This window comes from Galleria mellonella, unplaced genomic scaffold (genome assembly GCF_026898425.1).
Source record: "Galleria mellonella isolate WM207_F2 unplaced genomic scaffold, CSIRO_AGI_GalMel_v1 utg139, whole genome shotgun sequence".
In the NCBI taxonomy this organism is placed as follows: domain Eukaryota; kingdom Metazoa; phylum Arthropoda; class Insecta; order Lepidoptera; family Pyralidae; genus Galleria; species Galleria mellonella.
This window is the reverse complement of record NW_026441995.1, coordinates 5,767,071-5,794,952: the sequence shown is the minus strand read 5'-3', so window position 1 is coordinate 5,794,952 and position 27,882 is coordinate 5,767,071. Positions and strand designations below refer to the sequence as shown.

At 33.3% G+C, this 27,882-nt stretch overlaps 2 protein-coding genes across 2 annotated transcripts; one reads left to right on the top strand and one right to left on the bottom strand.

Annotated features, from left to right (window-relative positions):
- Positions 1 to 159: 159 nt before the first annotated feature.
- LOC113513278 (uncharacterized) lies at positions 160 to 27,882 on the bottom strand. Its single transcript, XM_052903316.1, has 10 exons — positions 27,540 to 27,882; positions 26,751 to 26,903; positions 10,050 to 10,838; positions 9,429 to 9,540; positions 8,654 to 8,790; positions 6,271 to 6,435; positions 5,625 to 5,798; positions 5,030 to 5,153; positions 4,291 to 4,508; positions 160 to 2,978 (listed from the first exon to the last, which is right to left on the bottom strand). The coding sequence occupies exons 1-10, from the start codon at positions 27,690 to 27,692 to the stop codon at positions 2,898 to 2,900; spliced, it is 2,106 nt and encodes a 701-aa protein (XP_052759276.1). The 5' UTR covers positions 27,693 to 27,882; the 3' UTR covers positions 160 to 2,897.
- Positions 10,911 to 26,723, top strand: LOC113511069 (chondroadherin-like). The gene is made up of 8 exons (XM_026894654.3): positions 10,911 to 11,065; positions 11,138 to 11,315; positions 12,369 to 12,551; positions 17,162 to 17,385; positions 18,890 to 19,088; positions 21,395 to 21,573; positions 25,717 to 25,886; positions 26,327 to 26,723. The coding sequence occupies exons 1-8, from the start codon at positions 11,045 to 11,047 to the stop codon at positions 26,598 to 26,600; spliced, it is 1,428 nt and encodes a 475-aa protein (XP_026750455.2). The 5' UTR covers positions 10,911 to 11,044; the 3' UTR covers positions 26,601 to 26,723.

Genomic DNA, 27,882 nt, shown 5'->3' with positions numbered 1-27,882 from the left:
ACATAATGTACGTGGTTATTCTAAGTGTTATTATATAAATTGTTATTGTTATTACAAACTAATCGCAAATTCCTAATGTTAACTCTCCACAATATTAGATTCGCATCTTTGGGTATACATATATATATATATATATATATATATATATATATATATATATATATATATATAATTCTAAACTTAAATATAACTTTGTAAAATAAAAATAAATTATATTTCAAACTGCCAAATGTATAAGAAAAAATATTCTCATTATAATATAAACATTTCTATCGGATATAAATATAAAATGTCAAAATTAAGTAGTGAAAGAAATATACTAACACTTAGAAAATACCAAGTATTTTTCGCTTATTGTTGTTACACTGGCCATCTTATCACTAAAATATAATAATGGTTTTTGTCACATGTACTATTAATATTATATAAATTATCTATTTTCAATAGGTTCACAATGTTATTTTTAAAAATTATGTTCATATTTTATTTAATATCTATATACACTATCGCTCAAAAGTATCTCCTTTTTTTTTAAGTGATAAACAATACATTTTAACGAAACAATTTATTAGGTTTCATTGTTTGTATAACACCGAAATTTTCATATGGTCCTGGCATAGAATAGGCCAGACCTTCCTTTTCCGTGGGAGTCGAAAGAGGCGACTATGAGCAAGGGATGAGCAGCAGCGTCCCTCTTAAAACTCCAAAGCCTAACTGCAGTTGTCAATCTGCCTGCCAAGCGTGGCAACTACTGGCAAAACACCTCTAGGGGGAGGCTTATGTTTAGAAGTGGACAGTCACATGATGATGATGATAATATCGCAAAATACTTATCTACAGTACAATTGTAAACAGCTTATTGTTATTTGCCGATTCCTTGTCATAAAACCGTAATAATGTTAGTCGGAATTTCTTTAAAGTTAATCTTTGAAGTCGCAATTTTGTTTTAAGTTATCAAGAAATAAACACAAGTAAAATATAGAATAACTACTACTAATATTTTTACGTTAGTTATCTGATGCCATGTGACCAGAAAACACGCTCTCCATAACTCAGTACCTAAAGTCTACCAATATCTTTTGGTTTTTCACTTCTATGTTTCATTTTTTGAAGAAAATGGGTAAAAATAAGAAATATTCCAAAGAGATCAGGGGCATAATAATAGGCCTTTATAATTCGGTAAAAAATCCTGAGAATTCAAGACTACAGAAGATACCAAGACAAACTGTTGACTACGTCATAAAGAAGTTTGCGGCTGAAAGAATAACTTTTTTTTTACAACACAGGGGGCAAACGAGCATGCGGCTCACCTGATGGTAAGTGACTACCGCCGGCCATGGTCACCCACAACACCTACGGCATTGCAGGTGTGCTGCCGGCCTTTTAAAAAGGAATATGCTCTTTTCTTGAAGGTTATGTTGTCGTATCGGTTCGGAAATACTGCTGCTGGAAGTTGATTCCAAAGAGTGGTTGTGCGTGGGAGAAAGTGCCTTGAAAAACGCAAGGTGGAGGACCGCCACTCGTCCAGATGGTTGGGATGAAATTTTAGTTTATGGCGGGTTATACGATGGTGAAAATCAGCAGCAGATATCATTCCGAACAATTCTTCAGAGCACTCCCCATGATAAATTCGGTAGAAGATGCACAGAGATGCAACATCTCTACGCAGTTTCAGTGGGTCGAGCCGGACAGTAAGACGCCGATCGCCAACAATTCGAGCTGCCCGACTTTGAATGCGGTCTAACGGAAGAAGTTGGTACTGTGGCGCTCCTGCCCACAGGTGAGAACAGTATTCCATGTGTGGCCTCACTTGAGCTTTATACGGATTCAGGCGGTTTTCCGGCGTGAAATACCGTCTCACCCTATTGAGCACCCCCAACTTTTTGGAAGCTATCTTAGCTTTTTCCTCCAGATGACCACAAAACTGGACGTCGCTAGATATATCGACGCAAAGACGACCCCAGACTCGACTTATTATCAAGGGAAGTCTTGCAATAAACGTCGTTCAAGTAGACCGAGAGTCACAACTGAGTGAAGATTTGAGTATAGTTATTAATACCAAACTAATAGAAATAATAAATATAAAAAAGTGAATTAGACGAGAGAACACAAGAGTTTCACTCAATCAGACTTACAAAATGTGTTTTACTATGTGGCTAAATACTTTTGAGCGGTAATGGTACATATGTAATCGGAAATTAATGAATTCGCTGTGTTTTGCCGTTTCTGACAATTGTTTCGACGTCATCCGGTAATCTTTTTCAGGGGGCGTTTGGCGATTTGCTTCGCAACATCTCATTTCATATTGCAGGCTGCCGCTAGCATAGCTTGTAATGACGTCTTTGCCGTTGGGGGCGGAAATAGCGGTGAACGGAGACAATGGTATTGTCGGAGATGAGTAGCTGTATCTCATATAGTTATTGATGACTGTAAAGGGACTCTCTTTTTCTTCTTATTTTCTAAAGAAGACAACCGGATAAAGTCGAAACAATTGTCGGAAACGACAAAAACACAGTGAATTCATTAATTTCTCGTTACATGTGTATATAGACAGGTTCATAAAGTCCTATACATAATCTTGTATCGTAGTATCACAACGTTCATATTGCAACAGTTGTCAGGCTATTATTATTTCTTAATCTCTATTATTACTTCTACCGTTGCAAAATGCACGTGGTAATGTTAGGCAAGAAAAAAAATATATACGTACATGCAACATTGAGAGAAAAATATGTGTGTACAACTAATTATTTGGGAAGATCGTGATTGCAAAAAATAAAAACAGATCAACAATTGTAGCAGGGTTGAATTGAGCTAATTTTGTATGAAAATTGATAATTATGTAGACGTTTGGATGAGTGTGTATGGGGGCGTGTCGATATCACAGTGTGGGGCAGTCAGTGGGTTTCCTCGGCGGCTACGTGGCTTGCGACCAGGTTTAGCGGCGCTTCGTCATACTCGGGCGCATTGAGGCCCACCTGTCAAACAATAGCAAAATAATAATGTTCACTAACTGGGATAAAATGTAGCCTCTCTATATAATATTTTATGTGTATACTAAATATCGTAGTGATTGGATAAGACGCTAAAAGGTAACAAATAAATTCGCTTTCATAATTATTAGCAATGTTAGTATGGACTGCATGAACGATATGTCTTGTACAACTTATTAACGTTAAATCCAGCGCATAGTATTATATTTAAGCAAAGTCTACATAATACAGGCTAGTATCATATACGCCAATACTAGTTTTAGCAACAAAGTTTTATATTTATATTTGTTGTTGGGATAAATGGATTGAAGCACTAGTTAATTTAAAAGTATTTTTTTTATTTATAAATAAGAAATTCATAATACATAAAGATTCTATGAACATAAATTATTTATTTTATTGTTTAAAGTTACGTAAGTAAACTAGTAGAGCTATCTCGACCAATTTACAACTTAAATTAAAGCAGTAGTTATTATTACTAAAGTTATTAAAACATAAATTTGAAGAATTGATGTTTTATTCCTTTACTGCATAACCAAGAATAGGTGCAAAAAAATCCTAAATACTTCAATAAAAAATAGCTTTATTAGAAGTTTGACGTTTTTATGAATAGAGATAAGTCTCCAATTTGTATTTATGAATTTAAAATATACCTATTTATGATATTTAATAAGCTTCTAATCGGATGTGGGCTAATTAAGGAGCCTTAAGGAGTTAGATCTACTATCCATGGAGGTGTAGTTGACACGCATTTCAAATTACAACGTGCATCTTATACAATCTATGTACTGTAATAAATACTAAACCTTGTGTACGAAGTGCACGCGTACTTTTATGACAATCTGTATTAATTAATTAACCGTGAAACTGTTGTGTTTGCATGGCTGTGTTTCGGTTTGAAGGGTGGGATATGGCATGAATTTACTGGGTACAAAGGAATAACATCTGCGTCCTCAGGAATGGCAACGCATGGGGGTATCATGGGCGAAACAGTATACTCTGTTATGTCCATGGTACTGCTCATGTCTATAGCCGTCAGCTTTTTTGCCATTCTAAATTGTATAAAAAAAATCTCACAGCAATATTCGCAAGTTTCATAAAAATTAATACGTGTAATTCCACTTGGTGTAGGCTAGCGAATAACACACTGTACAACAGTGACCACGACGCTGTCGCTCCTTCGGTAGTGTTGTATGTAAGCAGCAAAAGCAAGCGTACACCAAGCGTATAATGATACGAATACGTATCTATGAAGCTACGCGTCGTGGTCGGTAGGGTACGCATTAGGTGTGCGTACCTGCGGTCGTGGATGCCTGGGCGAGTGCGCGGTGTGCGCGTGCAGCGCGGCCAGCAGGTGCGGCTGCAGCTGCCGCCGCAGCGCCGCCAGCACCGCCTCCTCCGCGCCGCCCTCCGCTCCCCCGCCCCCGCTTCCACCACCTCCTCCTCCGCCGCCGCTGGCTACGGATCCATCAGATTCCGCGGGACCACTACCGCTGCCGCCGCTCCGCCGTGACTCTGGATGAACGATAATTACATTATGCGTTTAAAAAAAAATTAGACGTCAGTATTTCTGCGGCATCTCGACATAGTGCGCAAATGCTTCCACAAAATAATAAAACATGACTCTACAAACATACTAGTCATTAAATGTGAATTCATTTATCATAAAAATACGTAATTATATACCTAATGAAATCAAAATAATAGATGTCTGATGTCTTGCTCTTTCTTATGTAAGTATTAATTAAAATAATTCTATCAACCAATCAAGAATAAGTCGAACATTATGTTTTGCTATCATAGGGCATATAAATACTACTAAATATAATTTTAATAACCAAAAAAATTGCAAATACTTGTAAGTTATTAAAAAAATCTTAATATTCTAATAACACTTATTAATAAATATTATCTTATTCATTAATCGATTCGTTCGCCACTTAATTAGGGGGCTCTTTTGAAAGCCAAAGAAATTTCTTTAAAAGAATGTTTTAGTCCAAAGGAACTCTCTCAGGGAGGGGACCGCAGTCACTTACTATTCCTGGCGTGCTTGGCGTCGTGCCGCGGGCGGCGGCGGCGCGTGTGTATGGTGTCGCGGCGCATGGCGGTGGGCCGTGGTACACCGTGCAGCTTGTAATACAGACCACACGCGTTGCATACCTATGTTAAAAATATACACGTTAGAGTGAAACGGGAAGTTCACGTCCACAATATAGGATTGAAAAGTATACGGTGGAAGTTTGAAGAAAAGAAATTCTGATTAATTTTATGTTTTAAATTGTAATTAATTTTAGGTGAATGTAGTCGGTTCAGTGTATTTTACCCGGATATAACATGATTTAGTAAAAAAATCACTAAATACATATTGTTCATATAAGCACGTTTTTAACATTGGCACTATTTTGTTGAATAATTATCCATTTTATCTCAAGTAAGGTTTTGAATATTCACCAATTGAAATTAAAATTATAACAAGTATGTGAAGTTCTGCTAATTTTGCAACTTCAATTCTACATAAAATCAGTTTTCCACATTCACAATACACACACACTGTTGTAACTAGTTTATTTTGTCTCATTTATATGATTGTATTGCCAATGTGTCAGTATATACTACGTGCACGTAGCTCACCATCTCGCCGCGCGCGTCGCGCCGCCAGATGGTGGTGGTGTGCGTGCCGCAGTTGCTGCACGACAGCTCCACGCGGCCGGCGCCGCCCGCCGCCGCGCCCGCTGCCGCCGCCGCCCCCGCCCCGCCTCGCCCGCCCGCCCCCGGTGCCGTCGACGACGCCTCTATTGCTTCCTGCTGTAATATATTGATTGACCAAATACATTAACAATACAAATGTATGCAAATGATCCACGGTATTGTTAGCGTACATCAGTAGATAAAGAGTACTGATGTACTCTACTACCATACTACTCATTCTATACCTACCATATACGTACCTACTCATTCACAAAATTTCATTCTAACCTGTTCATACTCATTGGGTAACAAAAATCTAAAAATATCTTAACAAACTTTCATATGTGTTTAAACTTTTAAATAGTTTGTCCTGATTGACTATCAAGCAAAAGTACCAAGCTAAAAAGCTTAAATTTACAACATAGGCATATTTTATAACTTTAGCATCTGCTAAGAAAGACCTTTTAACTTAAAGGAGAGGGTGAGCTGAACTTTTGCACAACAACATGTGTGCAAAAGTCTGGGCAATACAAAGTTTTATTATAAAGTCTGTGTTCAGTATATTTATTGGCACAGTAGGCGTACTTACGTTGTCGGAAATCGGTGCGTTAGGCCACACAGCGTTACCGTGAGGCGGGTCGGGCGCGGCGGGGGGCTGCGCCCGGGCGGGAAAGCTCTGCTTTCGTCTCGCCGTGCCGCCGCTGCCGCCCCCGCCCGCCGCGCTCGAACGAACTGAGTTCTGCCACTCACCATTCTGTAACACAGAAAAAAAATAGTAAGTATCTATTCCTATTTATTTGTCTCTTTTTATATTCTTTCAATTCAATAACGCACCACCTACTTATTTTTCGGTTTGTTTAATGGTTGACTGTTAGAGAACATCGTCCGGTGTTAAGTACGCCATATGTACATAGTTTCACTGTGCATTAAAGTTTAAATAAATAAAAAAATAATAAAAGTTTTGGCCAGTATGAAATGTTTTGGAACAAATAAATTATTATTATTATAAATTGAATCGTATAGGAACAAGGCATAAGATCTATCATAATGAAAAGCACGTAATTTTTTCTATCATATAACATATACAAAAATATGTATTTTTTCAGGTATGGTCTTTAATAGAATCTGACATTTTAGTTGCAAAATTGAAACTATTTCAATTGTCTTATTTAAAATATGTTAGATTCATATTAAAGAAAAAGAAAACCCTAATACAATGGTTATAATATAATATGCATGTATAAATTATACTCTTATACCTACTAGTTACTAGTAGCCGTATGAGAGTGGATCTTTGATACACCTGAGAAAACTATACATAAAGCACGTTCAATACAAAAACTTAAGGAAAACTCTTTACCTCATAGTAATAATAACATAACAATGTAATTCACAGCAATAATTAATGTCAAGTTTACATCTTATTCTTTTCTAAGATTCAATCCAGTCCAGTTGTAACTTCCGATGTTTACATGTATTATTTGTTTATTTAAATAAAAATTAATTCTTATTTAAGTGTATGAACAGATTGTACAGTGAACATTGTAAGAATGGAATAAACAACACTGTATGTGTCATGGATTGGAGCCAATTAAAGAACGATCGGCAACGCGTTAGTATACTTATTACATATCATTTTATGTAAATAGTCAAACTAATTTATTTACTACAGCTATATCTATCATATCTACATATATGTAGTTCACTACGCCGGAATGTGGTATTTACAGAAATTAAAATATGTTAATTTCTTTAATAACGCATTTCTGTTACTCACACGAAGTTGTAATCTTTGATCACTTGAGCTTGAGTGAGTTCAGCAATACCTATATTAAGTAGTCCTACACATATAAACACATATTTATTATTAGATCGTTTCCAAACCTAATGATTTATTAAATTATTATATTTCAATAATATGTCTATTACGAAATAAAACTGTTAAAGTAAACGTAGTGAAATATATTTATTTACTTAAAAAATGTTATAGACCAATACTCGTAATTATGAAAGATGTCCCCTTACAAAAATAGAAGAGAATATTCATACTATTCATGGCATATATTACTAAATTCGATATATATTTATCAATGCACTTCTTCTCTATTATACATTTTTATTACATATTTTATGAAAAAGATATTCGAAATAGTAGTACTCGACTGATTGACGTATGTAGCTCACATTTACACATGTCAATCAATCGAGTTAAATATAAATCAAGAAAATCAATCAAGTTTATTACTATTTTATAATATGTGTAAAATTGTAAACAACCAACAACAGAGATGCTTTCTCCCACGAACACTCAGGTTATGGAATGAGCTCCCTGCCGAGGTTTTCCCAAGAGACTACAGCATGGGGTTCTTCAAAAGGGAGGTAAAGAGGTTTCTTCAGGGTCGGCAACGCGCGCGTAATACCTCTGGTATTGCAGGCGTTCATGGGCTACGGTAACCGCTTACCATCAGGTGGGCCGTATGCTTGTTTGCCACCTCAGTGATATAAAAAAAAACCATGATGTAAATTTAAATCAGTATCAACATCGTCATCATATCAGCCGTTATCTGTCCACTACTGAACATAGGTCTCGCCCATAGACTATTATAAGGGACGGTCCTGAACCACCTGCATCCACTCCATCTAGTGGACATCATCGTACACCGCATTAGATCGTAAGGGATCGCCACTGTTTCTTCCCCGTCGGTTGTCAGTTCTTCGAGCTATGTGACAAGTCTTTTGCCACTTCAGCTTACTTTTAGCCTACGTCAGTCACTTTGATTAGTTTAAGGATATCCTCATTTCTGATTCTATCACGCAAAGACACTCCAAGCATAGCCCTTTCCATAGCTCGCTGAATAACTTGAAGCTTTTGCATACGGGCAACCGTATAGGACCATGTAACTGTTAAAACAGTATATTTTATTAATATTCGCCTATGTTTAATAGAAGTAATCATAATAAAACCAACTCACTGGTGAGACCGCGCCGTTGAGGGGTTGCTGCATCGCGGGCAGCGGGGACGTAGTCGACCTCAGCGGTGACACGGTCATGCCGAGATGTTTGCTGTTGATAAGCCGCCGTAACAACTGCGTCGCTTCACCTCCTCGACCTATAGCATTTATTATATTTTTTAATAATTATTTTTTTTATAACACTTACAATTTCAAACAAGCTGACGGCCCACCTGATGGAAAGTCCGTCGTCTGTAGACATTGAGAGCACTGTGGACACTACAGATTACACTGTGATGCTCATGATTCGTGTGTTGCCATTCCTGACTAGACTACGGTGTTATCTCCGTACCTTGTAATTTCACTACCACCTCCCATACTTCAAACTGAAATACAAGTCTCTAATACTACTCAAAGACATAAACCAAAGTGAGACAGATGTAGCAAATAGGTTTTTATACGAAGTCTCCCTTATTATCATCATCGGACCGCGTTTATTATAGCGTTAAGATCCGACTGACGGCGAGGGGTTTCTCCCCATCATAAATAATAGGACAGTAAATATACTACTATTACCATGCTGAGTTTATAATTTTTATTACTAACTTTTACTCGTGCCTTCGTTCAGATAACCAGGATATGTTTACAGACTGGGCAAAAGTAACCTACATCCTTCTCCATCCCATATAGTATGAGTATACCATATTTAATAACGATTGGTCAAGACATTAAAGCGCTATAAATTAAGAAACAAAGACATAAACTCACTTTCACATTTATGATATTAGTAACTTACCATTTTGTCTATGTAGTGCTTGCCATAACGATTCCTTGTCGTTTTCATTATCGGCAGGCGGTTGTGGTGATGATTGCGTCGATCGGGCTGATTGTGTTTCCTCTGGGTCGTCCTGAAATATTCATTACATAACATAAAAAACAAAACAGTTTTCGTTGACGACACACGGCATTCAAAAAAATCTGAAACATTTAGTTGCCGACGTGGGCAACACTTAGTGTAATGTAGGGCAGTTGGCATTTACTGCAATATTGCTTTTTATTCTGCGCAAATCAGGCAGAAACTTAGGGAGACATTTTTAATAATAGATTTTTGTTAAACTTTATATAAGATAAATACTCTTTGATATGTTACACAGTCATTTAGTCCCAAACTAAGCAGACCTCGTGTTATGGGTATTAGAAAACTGATACAAATACTGAAATACTTTTTTGTGAATACATACAATACATACCATAAATAGAAAACATTCAAATCAAAACAAACATAAATACATATTCATGAATACGAAAGTTTGTATTATGCGGGAATTGAAACTGCAATTATTGGAAGATAAGGCGGTATGTTGGTTTATAAGGTACCAAGATTGTCTGATGAGATGGATAAACTTACGATTCTCACCTGCGACATTTGTGATATATCCATTTGAAGCCTGTCAGGATCAGAGCCACTACTACTCCGACTGCAGTCATCGTATACCGAAGAGTTGTCCTTCGATGTTTTCGTTTTGCTGGACGATCGGGCGAAAACCTGCTGCTTGTATTCTTCTATAAAATTTGATGATTTGTTTTGAGTTAATGATCTATGATAGTATGATGAATTTTTGTTATCCTGATCTGTGGTCTCGTTCTGGTCTGCAGATTCATTTTTAATATTACCATAGAGTGACAAGTCCATTTCTTTATTATCATTGTCGTCGTTGCTGCCAGGACTAGCGGCGCTCTGCGTGCTGTACACATTGTACTGGTCGTCAGAGTATTCTTGGGGGTAATTTATTTGACGACCGCTTGATGTATGGGTTCTATCATCGATAACGCTCGTATAATTTGAAGGAAACTTTTGTGACTCCTCATTTTCCCGCTGCGCGACCGCAACCGCTTTGCTTATAATATCGATAACGGCATTACAATGCATCACCTCTCTCGCTCTCTCTGGGGGCGGTAAACTCGGTACATTGTTGAACATTATGTGAGGTTCTTCTTCTGGCTTAATGGCATATTTAGTGGGATCATAATGTTTTATTGAAAGTAACGCGACGGCCGCTTGTCTGCTCTCTGAATTCTTCATTTCCTCCGTAGAGTCTGGCGATCCTATTTCCTCATAACTATGTTTATTATCGTGATCGAACACATTATCGTTGAGTGGTCTGATTATTTCTTCTAGTTTGGCCGCCGTTATACTTAGATTCTCCTAAAAAAAAAAAGAAAAATATTAATACTAAAAACAATAACCATAGAGAAGATATCAAATGATAGCTATAAACAATTTTATTATAATATGATTAGCTAGAAGCCTTATCTTTTCATATTATCTTATCAATTTGAAACACTCAATTATAAAGTGTTATTCGATCAGTCAACACTATAAGGTGTTGTGGTATAATTTTTTCAAGAAAAATGGCCCAAAAGCCATTTAAAGTGAGTAGTGTTTGTTGAAAAAATTGTGTAGAAAACTAATATAAATATATAATGGTGTTTCCTTTGTTTAAGGTGTTAGTGATATTATGCGTCCTAATATCAACAAGTTATGGCCGAGAGGGCAACAAGGAAAATCCCGTATGTGACATTTCCATAAGAGATACTGACAATCTCACTTTGAATTGCTCAAGAAAAGATATAACTACCATTCCTACAAGTTGGCCTGCAGAAATAAATAATATAGAACAAGGTAATGCGTCATACATATCACATGGAACGGGGAGGTACATTATCTAAGCACAGTCAATTATCAACGATACAAACAAACACCTGTAATCGTATAGGTTTAACGATTATTGTTATATACATCAAAGTATTTTATGTGGTGTACCATTGTTATAATATGCGTTTTATTGAAATTGGACATTTATCCATCTATAGCAGTATCACGTTATTTTTTCTAATCACAACGCCATCTAGAACAGTTCTGATTTATATATATACAGGTAGATAATATACAGGTGAAAGTATATATGTACATAATAACATCATATCATAGAGGGGTTTCTTTAGTAGTTGCCTCGCTTGGCAGGTGGGTTAGTAACCGCATTTAGGCTTAAGTTAATGTTTTAAACGGGCGATCTTTTTATCCTTCGGCCATTAAGCTCCCTTGGTCGCCTCTTATTACACCCACGGGAAAGGAGGGAGTGGCCCATTCTATGCTGCCGCCACATGGCACCCTAATAAATAGTTTTAATTAAATTTTCTTCAGCACTGCGTCATATTAGTGCTAGACGGTGTTGTATATTGAAATTTATATTTGATAAATTAACAACAAGATCCAAGATAAGTTTAAGAAAAACTAGTAATACTAACTTTTTGATACAAGTCTGCTTTTTAAGTGTCCTGACATTAAAAAGCATCCTCTATTTAACTAAAATTTTGTTTCTTAACTATAAAATCTTTACAAGACTATCATCCTACCAAGGATCTACCTTGTAAAATTTATAAACACAAACATACTTCCAATAGACGAAATATGTATATGTAACAACTAAAATAATTTCAGCCCCCTAAAATATCAAGAAGTTCATCGTATTGATAAGTATTATATGTATATTATATTTAATGTAATTATTACCTGAATGGTACTAATTACATTAGGTATAAATATCCTAATAATTATAAATTATAAAAAAAAATGACGTGATGTGGACATGTATTAACTTGATGTCTTAAAAACGGGCACAGCGTTTTTAAGACAATTCTTGGCTTCTGATTTATTAACATTTTTCACTTTCAGCGGGCGACGTGCTGATAACATTTTTCTACAACAACATAGTGAATGTAACCCAACTTCCGGAGGTACCAGGCAACAAGATCGCCATCATACTCAAGTCAAATAAGATCTCAGAAATCGAGAACGATGCATTTAGAAATATACACGGCATGGTATACTTAGACTTGAGCAACAACTCCATAACAGGTACGTAAGATCTGTTTGAACGATTATGTCTCATAATCTCTATTTTATCATAAGAAACATCAATATTAAAATTGCTACTTAGTTACTATGCCATATATATTTGTTTTTCTCTTTTTAATAAACCTATCTTTAGTATTTTTATCAAAATTTCCATTAATATTACATATTATAATAGTACAAAAGGTGAGATGCCGTCATAAATGCGATTCGCGAAACCTCTGAATTGTAAAATTAATTTCAAAATATTCAAACAATAGCCATCATGTCAAAAAAGCTTTTGTCTAATTGTGTACAATGAAGGTGTTCTATAAACTCTTGAAATCTAAGAGCGACACCCTCATACGAGAAGTAGCAGTAGCAAAATAATATTTATGTAATAATACTGAACTCTTAGACTACACACAATCATGTTTCCTATAAACGGTTCAACAAATATGGCGAGATCTTCGTAAAATAAAAATGCTATAATTAATGACTTTTATCACACCCTTCGTCAGTTTATTTGTTTAGATTCATTATATTGTCAATACTATACTTTCAATAAAAAAAGTAACGCGTCAACCAACAGTTGATTAACCATTTTTTGGGATTTTTTGTCACTCGATGCTCCATATAAATGTACACAATCTAGATAATACTCAAAGACAACATAAAACGATGGGAGAATGATATCTATTTATCTTTTCTAAACACGAAATAAGTAAACAAGATAAGAAATAGCAGTGAAGAGTCAAAACGAGGACATAATACATGCAAATTGATTATCTTTACACAAAATTTGCCAAAACATCCTGCATCGCTTCCCACTTTGATTTGACGTATTCCTAACCGCATATTTTGCTACATACTCGATTTTTGTAGGACAATTTTGTGTATTTTCGTAAGACAATGCCCGGTGTCAATTTGCATATTGTCTCTATAGACAATTCTTAGATAAAATACTAATAAAGATATGCGAACCAATAATTGATTATAATCATCAAACACATGAAAAACGGGTTCATATGGTGAGGTGGCTTATGCGAACATCAAGCAACTGACAGCAGCATTTTTAGAGGTACTAGACAACATTCCTCAATAATCATTGAAAGAACTGATAAGGTCCATGGGGAAAGGATAACAAATAGTTGGAACTAAAAGTAAAACTAATTATTACTATTGAACGTTTTTGAATAAATTATTTAAAAAATGTAGCATTTTAGTTTAGCGAGTACGGAGCTCTTATATTAACTGATATCTTCTAGTCCCGTTGGTAGATATATGTGGCTAATGACTAGCCTGTTTTTAAACAGTTATAATTTTCGTGTGCATGATTATTCACAACATTCTCTTTTATATATAATAATACACTAGTTGCTTACCTCAGATTCACATATGGACTTCATATAATGTTAATTCGACTGTTAATTCGTTTAGCTCAGGTGACTCAAATGAAAAATTTATATATGTTTATATATATAAATATATATAGATGTTTACGTAAATTTATTATCTCGGAAAAAGATAGAATGCCGTGAGAAATATACTATATACACTGTAAAATCGGTTTGTTCAGTAGTTTGAAACATACTGCAACAAAATAAATTAATATTTCATTTTTATTATAATAGCCTATCAATATCAGTTTTATACATTTTACCTATTATAACTTCAAGTTTTTTTGTACCACGAAGGTGGCAAACAAGCATACAGTCCATCTGATGGTAAACGGTCACTGTAGCTTATGGACACGGTTGTCACGTACGTGTTGACAACTCTGAAGAAACTTAAATTTACCCTTTTTGAAGAACCCCATACTGTAGTCTTTAGGGAAAACCTCGGCAGGGAGCTCATGCCACAACCTAAGCGCTCGCGAGAGAAAAGTCCTTTGAAACCGCACTGTACTGATCATAGGTAGGTATAGGTCCAAGCGTATGAGGACAAATTCAACTTAATGCTCTAGATTACTAAGAAATGATCGAAGTTCGTTTACAAATTAAAACATTTTCACTTTCATTTTGATCGTAAGTGTAATCATACTTAGATCATACTTACGATCAAAATGAAGGATTGATCGATTTGATATTGATGATTCTTGGAATGATTCTTTCAGGCCACAATATAAGATTCGATTTTTAAATATATAGATTCAAATATATTTTAAATCAAATCAGAGTTAAATATACCTATATAAATGAAATCAATGCATATGTTTTTCGTAGAGATAAAAATTGATATACACAGACCACTATTTGTGTGAGTGACAGAGTGCTTTATTTAATTAAGCATAGACTCAATATGAATCATTTCCGAGAATGAGATTTCAAGATGATGGGTCATAAATATAACATGACTCTGTTATATATATGTATACATATACCTGCCGTAGATACTAACGTACCGCTACTTTCACGTCAGTATTTATCAACGAATGTTATAAGTACAGTCATCGTTGTTCAGATTAGAAGTGTATGTATGTATCATCATTCCCAATTATAGAAATACGAAAGAGTCCTTGTTTGTTGGTTTCGTTTTAAAGGCGACGAACAGATTTATACGAAACTTCTGGGAAATCAAATTCGAAAACAGGGGATATATAAATGTGTATGTAACGTCTTTATCGATATTAGCTGACGATGTAGTTCAATAACATAGCTAAATATTCTTTAGATTTCAAAAATAGAATATATTTACATATTCTGTAATAACAACAATCGTAACACAACAATGCTATCTAGTTTTTTTTTTTTTTACGTTTCTGAATTTCGTGGAAGAAACATAAATTATTTGAACTGCCGTAACTCAAATGGCGGAAAAATTATTGAAAAGTGAACGAAAAAAACATTAAGGAGGTTACGTGTTTGTTATGGTTTTTGAGATTCATAATTTTAAACGTTCAACATTTTGTTATGTTGCTAATATAGATATCAAATTCTCTATTATTAGTTAATATGTCAGTATTATATATTACTATATGGTATTAGTTACGTTGTTAATATTTAAAAGACTTCAAAATTATATATATATATATATATATATATATATATATATATATATATATATATATATATATATATATATATATATATATATATATATATATATATATATATATATATATATATATATATATATATATATATATATATATATATATATATATATATATATATATATATAAATTCTAATGAGATAGATAGTGTTTAGGTACTCTCCTGTCGGTCTCATAATAATTTTGTCAGACCTGATTTTGCTTTATATTTTTTCGAAGCTTTTGCTTTATATTTTTATAAAAAAAAGAGATTTTTTTGTTTATACTTATTTAACCGCAACGGAACGGAACCGTGTTATTAAATTAAACTCATACTATTCCAATTTTTTTGTAATATTATACATAAGTTAATATCAGATTTAATCTGCTAGTTTGAAAAACATGTTGGCTTAGTGAATAATAACTTATAGAAAAATAGCTGTACACACATGTGAATTAACTATGACTTAATATTTCTGCAAGTATTCAAGGGACACTGCAGGCTCAATACATAAGGATGAATTGTTTTCGAAGATTCTAGCTTATATTTTCTGAGAGATATTTAGATTGTACAACTTGTTCGCAACGTTTACTATTATGAGTATGATAAGTAAATGAACTTCTCGTCAGAAAAGATACAATCAGCTTGATCGTAATCTGTTTTCTGATAATTCTTGTGTCTATTTATAATAGTTATAGTTGTTAGATAGTAACTATCTTATGTTAAACTGATCACTGTCGTAAATAGTATAATATGTTAATATCTATTTGCACCAGTGTTTGTTATACCTTTAACGTAAGTGTGTATTGATCATCTGTAACTAGACAGTGATAGCTGATGAGTATGACAACATGGGTGGTCGACCACCTCACCTTGTTATAATACTATACTATCACTTGTTGACGTTAGATATGAATTGATATCTATATTTTTATACGATAAACATTATGTTAATAGCTTTTAATAGATATCGTTGATGATAAGTGAAGAGAATGTGTTGTTAACCCTTTGTGAAGATTATTTATTTATTTATTTTTTATTGCACAATAAAATTTGTACAAATGGCGAGCTTAATGCCGTATGGCATTCTCCATCAGTTAACCATTAAGTAAAACAGAAAATGTTTGAGACTGTTATTAAGGTTATTGTTTATTTAAGATTGCATTGATAATAAGAACATAAGCACATTAGGTAGAAACTATAGGTATTATTAATTACTATAGATACTATAGGTTATATTACTAATATATAATTGTATCAAGTTTCATTCTACATTATAAAATGAATAGTCTATACCTGTGTAATGTATAAAAATGTCACATATTTACCCAAATACGATACAATACGCAATTCTCACTAAATAACCTATCCATTACGCCAGAAAATATAAATGAAAAGGTACAATCCGGTCAATTTTTACGCGTTCCCGTCTGGATTGATCATTTAAATCCTCTTGAATGCACCACGACAGGCTAACTAACCTGACTTAGTCTTCACCTATCATCCCTTACTTTACACTGCTAGCGTAAACCAATATCACAGGTGGAATTATCATTCTATTTTCATCCATTAAAAAAAAATATAACGAATGATTTTCAGGGGAGGTGTTAAGAAGTGAAATTTTCCAAGGCCCATACAAGGATGGTATATACAGTAAAATCGCCTTGGAGACCTTGAATCTTGGACATAATGAGATACATTCATTGGACAGATACTTATTCCAGTATACTCCGAATTTAACGAGATTGTATCTGAACAATAACCCTATTGAGACACTAGATCACGTCACCATCCTTGCTTTGTCGAGCGCCGTCAATTTAGAGGTAAATGCACAATAATTTGTCATCTTTCCCTCCGAAAATAATGAAGCCTTGTTATTCCAATCAATCTCTCCAAGTGGGTATATCGTATAGGTATAATAGATCAAATACGTTATATAAACTTACAATATAGATACGTAACATAAATACACGTCACTATCAGTATGATTATGATTCATTCAATATAATTTAAAATTATCAAAGTATTTACAATATTTTAACTTTCCTAATTCTGTTAGTAGACAGAATTAGAAAAAATACCGGTAAATAATTTGGCGGGTCATGACTGGCATGGGGTTCCGTGGCTGTTTACTATGAACGATAAAAAGCAAGATAAAGTCAATTATCATAGCCGAAGTCTTATCGCACAAATAGTTGTTTTTGCGGTTTTTCCTGAACAGTTGTTTGAATACAAATAGGCAGGTAAGATCGACGTGGTCGGTTATATGGTTATATCTCGTGTTATAAACCATTTGACGTCAATTAGTTGTGTTATTCCTAAAAGTATTTCTAAAGAGTTTATGCTACTTAAGTATACATTTGTTTCTTAATTTTTTTTTTTCTCGTTAATTTGTTCAAAATTGCGTTTCGTAACATTATTTACTGACACAAATTTACCTAACCAAAAATTTATAAAATATTTACTCCTAAAATATTATTAAAGTAGCCTATACACGCGACTTTGTCCGCATGACCAGAGGGCCATAAAATGTTTTCGGAAATTTCGGGGCCGAACAAAACACAAATTTCATGTTAAAATTACATAATACATAAAATTTTAAAATGTTAATACAACATTCCTTTAGACTTTTATGGTTGGATTTAAGATAAAGAAAAATAGTAAGCTCCATTTATTGGACCCATTTCGGTATGAACAAAAACACGAAATTGAATCCGAAAATTCGGAATTTCATTTCATGGTAGACCTCCAGGATATGTTGAATTTTCAAGATAAATAATAGTAATTTTATAACGATTGGTCGAGTCGTTAAGGCACTAAAAGGTAACGAATAAACTCAATTTCATATTTATGAGACTAGCTGTATCCCGCGGCTTCGTCCGTGTAAATCAGAATGTAACTTGCTGTTTTTTGTTAGAAAACAACCAATCCGTGTATCCAATTTTATTCAAATCCATTCATCGTTGAATAACATTCATCCAAAATACAAACTTTTAGATTGCTAATCGTCGTGTAATTACCGTGTGGTCCCGGTATAGAATGGGCCACCTCTTCTTTTGCCCTGGGTGTCGTAAGAGACGATTAATAGAACTTAATGGTCAAGGGATGGGCAGCAGCATCCCTTTTAAAACATCACTAAAGACTAACTGCGGTTGCTAATACATCTGCCAAGCGTTGTAACTACTGACAAAACTCACCTTATCACAAGATAACTTGTTTTGTCACGATTGAAGGTGTTTTATTGTTGAACAAAATCTTTAATTCTATTAAAAACTACATAATTTTCGTATAAATATTCTAATTCGATTCATATTTATATAATTTCAGGTTCTTGACTTGTCGTCAACGGAGATCGACAGCATACCTTTAAACGCTTTCAGAGGTTTAGAGAAACTGCAGCATATTGATTTGTCTAATAACAAATTTGTTACCGTACCGGAAAGTCTAAGGCTGGTTGGGAGTACTCTCAAGTATCTTACATTTAATAAAAATCCAATTGTGGAACTCAACGATGACAGTTTCATGGGTAAGTAATCCTTACTAATATTTCAAGTTTGTTTGCTACCTCCTTACGTTTTTAACGGCTTAACCAATCACTATAAAATTTTATATACACAATCAATATGGGATGGAGAAGGAGATAGGCTTGGAGATATCTTATCCCGATGAGGAACATAGCGCGATAACGCAAAAGAAGTCGAGGTTACTCTTTAGTATTTTTTATGCAACATACATGTATAATGAGAAACAAGCAAACTGCCCACCTGATGTTAAGTCATAACCATCACAGACATGAACAGCACTACAGATATTACTAAATACGTACACTGTACCAGAAAGATTTTGTACAAAAGCCGTTTGCTTGGGTACCTCTGTCCCATTTGTGTTTTTGCCGTGGAACAGTTGTATTTGTACGGCTGTGTTTCCGTTTGAAGTTTGGATATGGCAGTGTAATTACAGAGTACAGAAGCATAATACCTTAGGCCTCAGAAAGAGCAACGCATGAAGGCTATCATAGGCAACACAGTATAGTGGTATGCCCGTGGCACTTATACCTCCATACCCTTTAATGTTACCGCCATATCACATACTTCCAAATGAAATATATTGTGTTTCGTTTCATATCGTACCACCTAATCTATTTAACATTAACCGTTGACCTACTAAAGTCGCCAAGTGAGTTCTCAGCAGTTAAAGCATTATAGTCACTTGTCCTATAAAAGACCTTATTAAAATAAGGTCTTTTATAGGACATGAATAACAAAACTGGTCCTAGAATCCATGTTAATAAAAAAAACTCGTATATAACGATCTTTGCTATGGACTTTGACTTAATATAGGTATAAATATTAAGTAGTTTGAAAGGCAATGCTATCTAACCGATCATGACTAATACAAGAAAACGGAAAAGAGAGTGATAATATTGTGCGTAACTCGTTGAGAAATCCGTTTCTGTATATCATTATACCGTTTGACGTAACGTGAATAAAAGTAAAGGTAACGTTTGTACTAAATAATCTTGCCAGGTTTTATCTGCAAATGTAAATTATGGTATCACTCCTCTATTGGTATTAGTACAGAAAATATTACAACACTGTTTATCTAAACAATGTTTAACAAACTCTAAGTGATTTAATGTTGTTTAGTCAATTAATAATGTTTATTTATAAATTTATGTGGCGAAACTTTGCAGACTATTATAATACTTAATATACTTTAAAAACTTTTTATTTTAAATAATACAGAATTTCTTTTTATAAGACACAAACAGATTTTTTATACAAAAATGCATTGAACACCTGCTTATCGCAAGTTTAACTTTTTTGCGTAAGATGGTATTAATTTTATTATAGTTTACTCTAATAAAAATTATTCTTAAAGTTATTTACAGAACCGTTACCTCATGCAATAACACATGTTACAGCTATCTACTATATTAACACATATATTTACACACACATACCTGTCATAATTAAATTATAATACTAAGGTGTAATTTATATAAACTGCGCTGTTTTTACCCACATATTTTACTTTAGAATAATACTAAAATTGATACGATATTTGACTTGAATAAAAATATTCATATTATGATGTTTCAATGGCATTATTGCTTATACAGAATTAAGTCGAAATTATTAACACCTTTTTAAGGGAGTGTTCTACCAGTGGATACCAACACTTTTTCAATATAAACATGAAAAAAATAAAAATAAAATTAATCTACAATAATAAACACAGCTGGACGCGTCGCAGAATATACGAAAGTAATAATTTGGTTAGAATTATTTCAAATATAAAAATATTTACTAGCCTTATATAACTATCGTCTAGGTATTATATATTTACTCCTTAAAAGTGAAAACAGGGAATGAGATTGCTATTGCTATAAACGGTATGTTAGCACTTCACACACGGGAGACATGAACGTGTGTTACGATTTTCTATCAAATGGACCATCAACTTGTTTCACAGGAATAAAAAATTTATTGGAATGTAAAAGTAGCAAGAGAAGCAAAATTTGAAACAATTTGTATATATTAACATAACTTACAAGAATAAAATCCTCCAGGTTTGGATCGGGTTTAGTTACAAAAATCACCGCGTACCTATTCTGGCACTTGACGGATATATCTCGGAATTCTTATTCTTTAGTTACTTTGAGTAAAAGAAATTGAACAGGAAGTTACACGCTTTAACAATATAAACACTGAATTCGATACAGAACCCTTGGTTTTACGGTTAATTTTAACTATCGGGATACTTCGAGAAGTACAATCTGTATATATAATCTTACTGTACCAATAACTGATTAATGCTTTCCCTTTACAGATTTATCAAATTTAATAGAACTGGAAGTCGCTGAAAATGAATATCTCGAAGAAATAAAGCGCAGTACATTCACGCCACTTAAGAACTTGAGAGTACTCCGGATCAGTCACAATAAGAACCTGCGCTATATTAACCACAACGCGTTCCGAGGCATGAAAGACAAATGGACTTTGAAAGAGGTAGGTACAGAAATTATAAAAAAAAATCTAGTCTAATCGACTAATTAACAGACACAATTAGAGTAATATGAAATTTTGCAGGATAAAACCTAAGACATAGAATTATAAATGCTTATATATTTTCTTTTACAACGACAATTTTAAAGACAAAATTTTAATAGTAACCCTATCTGCGTTATTAATTAACGCCGGCAAGATACCAATAAGTGGAAAATCAAAGAAAAGATAAAATCAGATAGTTGGTCCATGGTAAAGAACTTATTAGGCTAGTTTAAGAGAATACCATTGATAATAATGGTAATTAATTTTTTGACAGGTGAACGATACCTGACGAAGTATATTGCTAAGTATAGTGTTACTTAACCCCATTATTAACAATTTTCTCATCTTTATACTGTAGAATAATTAATTACGTTAGTTGATGACCAATTATTCAATTTTTAATCAGTTATTTTTAATTCCTCTTATGTCCAATTCAAAAATATTGGCTTGGTAGTTTGAATTTATGACCTACTACCTACTCTACACTTTTAAACACATATACTATAATGGCAAACGCAGATAATTTCATAATTTTACTAACCCACAAACACAAAACAAATATTTGATTAAAATCACATTTTTTTTTATACTGCGGTATATGCACTATTAATAGACTAACAATAAAATTCCAAATCTTCAAATTTAAACGAGCACATGACTCGATTTCTTGTACCATAAAGGTGGCAAACAAACATAGAGCAGGTCTGATGGTAAACGGTCACTGTAGCCTATGGACGCCTGTAACTAGAGTCACGTGCGTGTTGCCGACCCTGAGGAAACCTTTTTGAAGAACCGTGTACTGTAGTCTCTAGGGAGTTGTTTGCTATCTATCCGTAAAAGCTCACTGGTTAGAAGTTAAATAGACAGGTAGAATTTTTTACTAATATAATAAATTCGACAATGTCTTTTTTACGTAGATACTACACTACTGAGAAAGGTAAACTATTTGATGATTCATCTTACAAAATGTGTTGCTTTCTATAATAGTCAGTCAGTACATCATAGATCATTGAAATTCCAGTATCAACGAAAATAGTCAATGTATTCTTTAGTATCGAAAACTTCTATATTAGCTTGCTGGAACGGACTATTTACCACCAAATATATCTAAGAACTATTCTGACTTAACCAGTCATTCAAAAAAATAATAGTTTATCTGTTCAGAAGCTATACGCACGTTTACATGCTGCAATGGCCACTTACTGTCAGGTTTATGATGAATTAAAGAAATTAAATTAAAATTGAATTAATAAAATAAAAAATAAAAAAAAAATTGAATATTTGTCCGCAGCAACAAAAGCTTTCCATTACTATACCCTTTTTTGAGACAAGATTTAACGATAAAAATGTTGCTATCGTGACGTCATAAAACATTTTCACAGTGACACGGGTGTCATCTAATATAATTCATTGTAAAATCAATAAAAAGGTTCATTTTATTAAATTGTAATAATCACGTAATGGTGACATCATAGTTTATATGAGTACTGTATTACATTCTATCGTATAATGCCACACTGATGATCTAATATACTAAAAGTACAGCCCGTGTTTAGTATTCATTTACAAATTCATAATTTATATTCTTCAAGTGACAAATTATAAAATTATATATTTTTATTACCACGAAGGTGACAAACAAGCATGCAGCCTGTCTGATGGTAAACGGTTTCTGTAGCCTATGGACGCCTGCAATACTAGGGATGCCACGTGTGCATTGCCGACCTTGAAGAAATCTTAATATACCCTTTTAGAACAACCCTATACTATAGTCTCTAGGGAAAACCTCGGCAGGGAGCTCATTCCACAGCCTGAGCGTTCGCAGGAGAAAATTACTTTGAAACCGCATTGTACGTGACCATTAAAAATAAATAATAATTATATACCATTATGAGTAATTAAAGTAATCTTTTCAATTTGAATTGCTGAAATCGGAATTGTAACTATGTTGACTAATTAATGTAAGGGCTATATATTTTTATTCCTGACGGCGATTGTTAGTGCTATATTAAATTTTTAATAAGAACCTTTCATAAATAAATAAGCTTCTATAAAAATAACAATACATTATAAAGGTCACTACTGTAATAATTTCTCCATGTAGTACATCTCCTTTTCATCCCCAAGATATCATGGGAAACAGATAAGGGAACATAATACCATACACTAGTGCAAGAGAAGGAAAATTCAAAACGAAACTCTATAGCAAGCTTCTTCGTAAACGTGTTAATAGTGGGCTAATGCAATATCCTTCTACATATAATGGGGAGTGTGATCCATACTCAGTTGTAGGACATTATAAATTACGTTATAAAGGGCATTATAAATTACGGATTGTAATAATAAATCGAGAGAATAAGATAAAAATGTAATAAATAAAGAGATTACGCATCATTTTTATCACAAAGACTAAGACGACATACATATTAGTTATCACTTTTGTAACGTGCTAAAATTAGCGTGGGCACATAGAGTTCATCATTTTTTAAATGTAGCATTCATTTGTATATAAATAACTTCTCATAAGCAGATTATAATCATCGTGTTGTAAAATGTATGCAATCAATTCGTCCCAGATTTTGACTGCTTACTTGACAGTCGCTGAACGAGGTCAGCTGATTAATCATTTCAGCGCGTGTTTTGATATCGATATCAATCATGTTGATTGCAAAATTTATCCTATAACTGGATCAGATATAACAAGATTTCTATCACTAGGGCTGATAGCAATTTGTACACTTCCTTATTGCAACCCTTAACAATTACGATAAGACGTTCATATAAATATTAATTTCAAGTAACGCACAACTCGTAACATATTTTATTGATTTGCATAAAAATAAAGTACCCGATAATAGTTACTTCCAATTTTTATTAGGATGGGTATGCGCAAACAGTGCTATGTATAATAGCCTAATGATTTATACCTAAGATAAAACAGAACGTCCATAAATATATTTTATAATTAAAATAAGTATTTGATAATATATAATTGTAATTATATTATTATTGTAAAATAATAATTTATATACTTAATAATATACTATTTTATTATTATTTTTTTATATTAGCCATTAATTGTCTTATGCTGGACATAGGCCTCCCCAAAAGGGAAGGTGTTGCCAATAATTGCCACGCTTGGCAGACGAGTTGACAACTACAGGCTTTGACCTTTCGTCAATTTAAATTCCTTTAGTCGGCTCTTGCGACACCCACGGGATAGAAAGTGACAATATACATTTGCTAAAGTTTAATAATATCATAATTTAATCAAAATTTATAAATTTTAAGGTTCTGTACCAAATTGGAAAGGAACCCTATGATTCGATTTTGTCCATCCATTTGTCACGGCGCTATATCTCACCAACTAATAATACTATTACTCTGAAAATTGAAACTATTTTAAATATTGTTGACCAACTATAGACTTATTTATGTTAGGGAGTCCAAAAGGAAATCATACGAAAAGACTTCCTTTGTACATTTTTAATACTGGCTTTAATTTATTTTTAGACTGCTTAATTTTTGACTTCTAGTAGAAAAAGTAATAAAAAATACAATTCCTCCTCCTCAATCTCCATAGTACTAAAACGAAGTTTGGAATAATTTAAAATTATTATAGGAAAAATAGACATTATTTACTAGAACAGGTTTTAAGAAATTATTCTAATCTTCTAATATGAAGGAAAATATCCTAATTGATAAATTTCTCCTTTGAAAAATAATTTTTCTTTTCATTCAAAGGATTAAATAAAAAAAATTTTTCTTGGTGTACATTTGGTTTGGTAGTACCATGGAATAATCATTCCCTCTATAGCGCCATTGGGTAAAGATAAAAAAATTGTAAATTTATCACAACATATATTAAGTGTTATTATTTATATAGCCACTATAACACATTAAAACATGTTTATTTACTAATATGCAACAATGAAAATTAAAACTAAGAAATAATTAACAATCTGATGATGTCTAATAGTAGTACAAAAAAAAATCAATTAATTGATGAAATAGATGAGAGTATTTATGTGATAATTTCAACACAACTATTACTTTTTAATCAAGAAATAGACTATAGTTTTCACTGTTCAACTTTTTTAGGTTTACCTGGATGACAATCACTTGAACGAACTATCAACAGACTTGTTGCCATGGAATAAGTTAGAAGTATTGGGTATGACAGGAAACAACTGGCTATGCAACTGTGATCTAAACAATATTGTTACATCACAAGGTGCTGGTACAAAATTCAAACCAGGAGAAATCCCTTAGTAAGTTTTTTTTAGTTTTATACTATGAAGATGGCAAACAAGTATACAGCTTGTTTGATGGTAAACGGTAACTGTAGCTCTATGTCACAATCATAAATATTTATAAAAGTTATAATTTAATCAACATAACCAATCATAGTCATATAGTTATTACTATTAGTAAGTAAAAAATAGATGTATTCCATTTCTTTACCTACATGAATTAAGATAAAAGAAGGCACAATTTCTTAATAGATCAAGATATAATCATATACCAATTTTCATTCAAGTTTGTTTACTCACTTCAGCATAATTAACTTCCAACAAAATATATGAATTAATAGGATAGAAAGAATTTCTATAATAGCAAAATACACATTTTTACGCAGTATTGGTAATTATGAGTAAATCAGTTGTCACTGTATTTTTTTTATGGACAAAACTAATACTTCTATTTTCAGCTGTGCAGAACCAATGAAATTCAGTGGAATATATGTAACTAATATAACAATACCATTTTGCCCTACACTTGATCACACTTTTGCAACTAAGAAGGGTTTCAGCTTATCAGATATGAAACCAAAACATGTTCTATGGAGTATATTTGGAGTAGCTATGGTAGCAGCTTTTGGTTTAGTTCTTGGGCTGTTCATCAATAAAATTACTTTATACATAAAGTACAGGAATCAGCCAGTTCCTTATGGCCTCCTTCCATCAGATACTGTCAATGCTTGAAGTATTTATTTAATAACTAATGATTCAGATTAGATTATTGCTTATTTTTTATAATAAAATTATTTAACAAAAGATACTTAATATATGCACATATATTTTTAAATAAATAATATATATTATGAACACCAATAGTTTTACTGTGTCACTCACCTCTTTGGGACCAGTCAAGGAATTAGCATACTGCAAAAACTGCTCCAATAGCCTTTCAGACTTATGTGATAATTCTCTGAATGTATGGAATTCATCGAGTTTATGTGCACAACTCCCACACACCACTTGAGGTAGCAAATCTCCAGGATATACCTAAAAATAATATAATTTGAGTATTTTAGCTTTACATCAGTCATTGAGAGAAATTATGTGGTCTGTGACCTTATGGTAGCTTAATCATAGGTGATGAGTCATAGATAAGTAATCTGGTAATACATTACTAGCTTAACAACACATGTTAGTTTGAAAGACAAGTGAGACTGTGTTCCCCTGTAGATTAATTTCCTTAAATATACTTCTAAATTTAGAAAATATTGAAATCTTAAAATAGCCATGTATGTGAATAAGAGAATGCAGGGAACTTTAGTATCAGAATAGTGTAGATACTGGACGGAACGCTGAGGGGAGGGCAGACGAGGGCGCGAGAGCCGCAGGAGGCGGGGCGAGATGATCTCCGTGCGCTCCTTTGTTATCAGCGACGCGGCCGCTGCTGATACAGCGCGCTCATAACACACCCGTCTATCAGTTCCCCGAACGATATTAGTCATACGCTCGAGCACACGACGCGTGGGTCGTAATATGATATCACAATGCGAAAATACCCAACACCCGCGAGAAAGTTAATGGCGCTTATCAGCATCCACAATCTCATACGCTTACGCTAAACTTTCACACGAGAAAACAACATCTTCCTGTTTAGTAAAACTAAAAATAATCACATATTATTACCATTATTGACAAATATGTCCTTATCATATCGGACAGATGTGATTTATCCTTATCACGGTCGAATATTGGAAGTTTAACATCACTGCAATTATCGCCACAGAATGATAAACAAAGGCGACACACTGAATGGAACTTCGGCGGCAAATTACACATATTTAGAAATCAAAATAGAGAAAGGGAGTCACAACGAAAGAAAACATTTAGAAATTAATTGAGTAACTGATATAAAAATTAAAAGATTTTGTTGAAAATATAACTCAACATGCGATGATAGAATACATCACATCGCGATTGTCAACCAAACGAACGAGCAAGCTACACACACATACAACACATCTTTTGT

Excerpts from the sequence above, each read along its gene's own strand:
- LOC113511069 (XM_026894654.3), top strand. The coding sequence starts at position 11,045 with ATGGCCCAAAAGCCATTTAAA. Across the intron at positions 11,316-12,368 it reads AATAAATAATATAGAACAAG|CGGGCGACGTGCTGATAACA; the intron begins GTAATGCGTCAT and ends TTTCACTTTCAG. Across the intron at positions 12,552-17,161 it reads GAGCAACAACTCCATAACAG|GGGAGGTGTTAAGAAGTGAA; the intron begins GTACGTAAGATC and ends AATGATTTTCAG.
- LOC113513278 (XM_052903316.1), bottom strand. The coding sequence starts at position 27,692 with ATGTGTAATTTGCCGCCGAAGTTCCATTCAGTGTGTCGCCTTTGTTTA. Across the intron at positions 9,541-10,049 it reads ATATATCACAAATGTCGCAG|GACGACCCAGAGGAAACACA; the intron begins GTGAGAATCGTA and ends TGAATATTTCAG. Across the intron at positions 8,791-9,428 it reads AGCACTACATAGACAAAATG|GTCGAGGAGGTGAAGCGACG; the intron begins GTAAGTTACTAA and ends TAAATGCTATAG.